Source organism: Arachis ipaensis, chromosome B02 (genome assembly GCF_000816755.2).
Source record: "Arachis ipaensis cultivar K30076 chromosome B02, Araip1.1, whole genome shotgun sequence".
NCBI classification, from domain to species: Eukaryota; Viridiplantae; Streptophyta; class Magnoliopsida; order Fabales; family Fabaceae; genus Arachis; species Arachis ipaensis.
This window is the reverse complement of record NC_029786.2, coordinates 95608085-95611831: the sequence shown is the minus strand read 5'-3', so window position 1 is coordinate 95611831 and position 3747 is coordinate 95608085. Positions and strand designations below refer to the sequence as shown.

Below are 3747 nucleotides of genomic sequence, written 5' to 3'. Positions count from 1 at the left end.
TCAACTGTGAACAATTCCCATTAATCCCTCTTCCTTTCTTCAATCAAAACTCAAACTTTCCTCTTCTTTGAGCAGAAGAATCCAGATCATGAAAGGATCGGAGATTTCCCATCACAACAAATCCTGGGTTGAAGACATTTATTGGAACCATTTTCAGTTCCTCCATTTCGTATAGTTTATGTCCAACACTTATAATCAGCACCTTGTAAGTATCTTCTTCCTCACTTTTGTAAATCAACGAAAATTACATACCCTTTTAAGTGTGTGTAAAAAATGAGTGATTTTTAATTTTGGGATGTGGGGAAAATTGAATTTGGGAATTTTAGTTCATGCATGGTGTCTGCATATTCTTTTTGCTCCGTTGATTAATTTTTTTCCTTCAATTTGTTTCAACTATGTTATTTGCAATGTAGGGTTTGTGATTGGATTCTGTAGAAAGAATTTTTGTTTAATTCAATGTTGTTTTAGGTTCTGCAAGAAGTGATTCTACAACTAGAAAATTGCTATATAATTGAAAAGGTTTGAGCTTACATTGTAGTAGAGGAAAAATATGCATCAACATTGTAGGTTTTTCCCTTACTATGATCCTCATTGTGAACGGTGACAATGTTTAGATCTTTTTAATTGAAGGAGAAACTAAAACTGATTCAAAAAAAAAAAGGAGAAACTAAAACAAAAGAAAATAATAAAGTGGAGAAGTAGAAAATAATATGTGGGTTGTTCCTGCATAATTATTTTGGTGGTGGTTATTCAATCACTAGCTATATTTGAGATATAAAATGGTAAATGTAATATTTCATGACATGACATCATGGCATCGTGATCTATGTTCTGGGCTTACCTAGTAGGGTTTGAGTTACATTGTGTTTGGAGTTATGTTGCCTACACCAAGATCTCGCTCCCATGCATTGAATGGAGTGATAAGATTTGGCCCTCCACTACCTGTTAGCCTGAATCAAGTTTTTGTTGCTTTTTCCATTCATTCATATTCAGGGGATTTTTGCTTTTTTCCATTCATTCCTACTTTTTCTCATAGCTGGAATTTAAATTTTGACTATAGACACTTCCCAAAGCATTTTATGGTGGCTGGAAACAGTTTGTGAAAGATCATTCCTGAACCTCGAGATCTCAGAATCCGAAAGGGATTTGTGAAGGTGAACCGTTTTGGACATGACATTAGCTACTTCAAAAGAAAGAATGTCAATGGTTACCTTATCGTTGTTCTTGATGGTGCTGCTATGTTGCTACTGCTTCCTCTTTCCCGAAGAAGTTTCTAGAAGAAGGGCGTGGAGAGAGGACCAAAACAGTGTCGTTTTTGGAGAGTGTGAAGAGGGATGTAAGGTTGGCAGCTAGGGTTTCCGAACGGCGGATAAAATCGGCGTAGGAAAGGTGGCGGTTGGTGGCAGAGTCGATGAGAGCGTTGACGAAGTCAGACTAAGGTGAGTTGCGATAGAGAGAGAGAGAGAGAGAGAACGTATGATGGCCACAAGGACTAATTTGTCCATTAAAAATTTGTTCTCCATCCACATATGCAACCAAAACGGACACCTACACTCTACTCTTCCAGGTCAGCATGTTCCGTTGCCGTTTTGAACTCCAACTTGACAGAGGGGTCTAATTGCCACGTGTTTTACAATGTGAGGGATTTAAATATATTTTTAAATCTTGAGGGACAAAAATGTCCGAGTTTAAAAAGGTCAGGGACCTATTTGTCTTTTACTTTTAAATACCATACATAACAACAATATTTTAGTAGTTCTTGAATCAAGTTAAAGGGGAAGTATATATTATAAAGAAGGTTGGCCTCGGCGCAATGCTAAGGTGCCTTTTGAACTTTTAAGTTACGAAATCCATGGCCGGCGCAGCTCATGACGAAAAGGAATTTGATTCTGAAAATTCAGCTAGAAAGAGGTGTTTATAACTAAAATTTGTTTCATATGAATTGAAACTAAGTTTTAATCCTATTCATATCACAGTGATCAGACAAGGAACAATAGCAAGGTTTGATTACATGAACATAGATGAAAATACAAGATGTTATGGACAGCCGACTCCTCTGGTGTATGACATGACCAGAATTCTGAACAGCCTTCCTATCTACCTGAGTTATGGCGGCACTGACGCTCTTTCCAATGTCAAAGACGTGCAACGGCTGTTACAAACTCTTGAAGATCATGATGGAGATAAGCTTGTAGTACAATATAGAAATGATCATGCGCATGCAACATTATGGACGGCCGACTCCTCCGGTGTATGACATGACCAGAATTCCAAACAGCCTTCCTCTCTACCTGAGTTACGGCGGCGCTGACGCTCTTTCCGATGTCAAAGATGTGCAGCGGCTATTAGAAACTCTTGATGATCATGATGGAGATAAGCTTGTAGTACAATATAGAAATGATTATGCACATGCAGATTATGTTATGGGAGAAAATGCTAAGCGAGATATATATGAACCTCTTATATCTCTCTTTAAGCTTCAATGATATCTAAAGAATAACATTCATCATTATAGAACTTCTATATTACCTAACTTCTTGGTTAGAGTTGAATAGAACAGAAATATCAATGTGTAAAGTAATATTATTAAAGAAATTTAACATATGATATTTCTGTATGAGCAATGCTAGGGGACCAACAACTTTTGTGATTGGTAGTCATCAAATAGTCATCAATGATGATTTAATGGTGTGAGATTGGTGTGAGATTTCATCTAATGACTCACCTTCTCTGCTGGTTACATGCAGGCCAAAATTTAATAAAATTGCTGGCCCCTAGACTTTTCCTTGTATTTACCAACCAAATTGCAGGTGAAATATCAGTACCCTTTCCATTATATCTTAAATTTGGAACTTCTCATGGCTTTTTGTGTGAATGATAATGAAAGTAACAGATGAAACTCTTGTTAAGTAATCAAATTGAAGACTTCACTTCAACTCTTGGAATTTAAATAAATGTAGATCATAAAACTCAACTAATAACCCTTTACGATATGCAGCAATAGTAGAAATTTGACCTGGTTATACATACTATTCAAGTGATCACAATATAAAATGCTTCATATACGGTGATGATACTTGAAAACCATAAGGACATATCTCAAACAAAGAACTTTATCTAAGTTTGCATAATTTCAAACCCTAATCTCAAATAACAGTAAGCAAGCACAAAATCAACCACATCCTGCGCGCAATAAAACAACATTACAATTTTCCCATTTTAAACAACACATGCAGCTAAGCTATTAACACAAAACAATTGTGCGAATTTCACACATCTTTGAAAAATAAAGAATTCGAAGTATACCTAACCAGATCCGACGATGATGTTGTTAATGGGAATGAAGATGAGCTTGACGAAGAAGCCAACGAATCCCATAACCACGAATCCGATTGCAGTACGAACAGCAACCTTGGAGAATTCTACAAAAGAAAAGGAAAATTTCAGATCCACAGCAGAGAGATTCAAATCACAATAAAAAGAAAAAATACCTTTGCGATCAGGTTTATGGCAACGCTTGACGAGCCTTACGCTGTCCTTGGCGAACTCTCTGAGGGGATCGAACACTGAATCAATGGCGTCCATTCTCTCTCTTGTGCTTTCGAAACTGAGATTGAAGACTAACAACTCCGGACTCCTTTTAACAACTCCCTTTAGAAATGATTTAGCATTCTCTTGCTGTTTGGCAATTACTATAATACTCCAAACTCATTCTTAGCATTTAGATCCTCTAAAATTTGAATTTTA

The 3747-nt window shown here is 36.6% G+C and overlaps 1 protein-coding gene and 1 long non-coding RNA gene across 4 annotated transcripts; one reads left to right on the top strand and one right to left on the bottom strand.

Annotated features, from left to right (window-relative positions):
- Positions 1-2023, top strand: LOC110269009. The gene is made up of 2 exons (XR_002357865.1): positions 1-205; positions 1061-2023. It is a non-coding gene; the product is annotated as an uncharacterized LOC110269009 (long non-coding RNA).
- LOC107625816 (protein transport protein Sec61 subunit gamma) lies at positions 1847-3661 on the bottom strand. Of its 3 annotated transcripts, none has more exons than XM_016328541.2 (3): positions 3492-3661; positions 3307-3422; positions 1847-2164 (listed from the first exon to the last, which is right to left on the bottom strand). In XM_016328541.2, exons 1-2 carry the CDS (start codon positions 3583-3585, stop codon positions 3307-3309), a joined length of 210 nt encoding a protein of 69 aa, XP_016184027.1. In that variant the 5' UTR covers positions 3586-3661; the 3' UTR covers positions 1847-2164. The 3 variants fall into 3 exon arrangements, with proteins under 3 accessions (XP_016184027.1, XP_016184026.1, XP_016184028.1); XM_016328540.2 differs by having other exon boundaries at positions 1869-2152; positions 3492-3659; XM_016328542.2 differs by lacking the exon at positions 1847-2164 and adding an exon at positions 2619-3183.

What these genes read in the sequence shown, in the direction of transcription:
- LOC107625816 (XM_016328541.2), bottom strand. Translation starts at nt 3,585, where the DNA reads ATGGACGCCATTGATTCAGTGTTCGATCCCCTCAGAGAGTTCGCCAAG. An exon ending in CCATAAACCTGATCGCAAAG is followed by an intron (nt 3,423 to 3,491) that starts GTATTTTTTCTT and finishes TTTCTTTTGTAG; the next exon opens with AATTCTCCAAGGTTGCTGTT.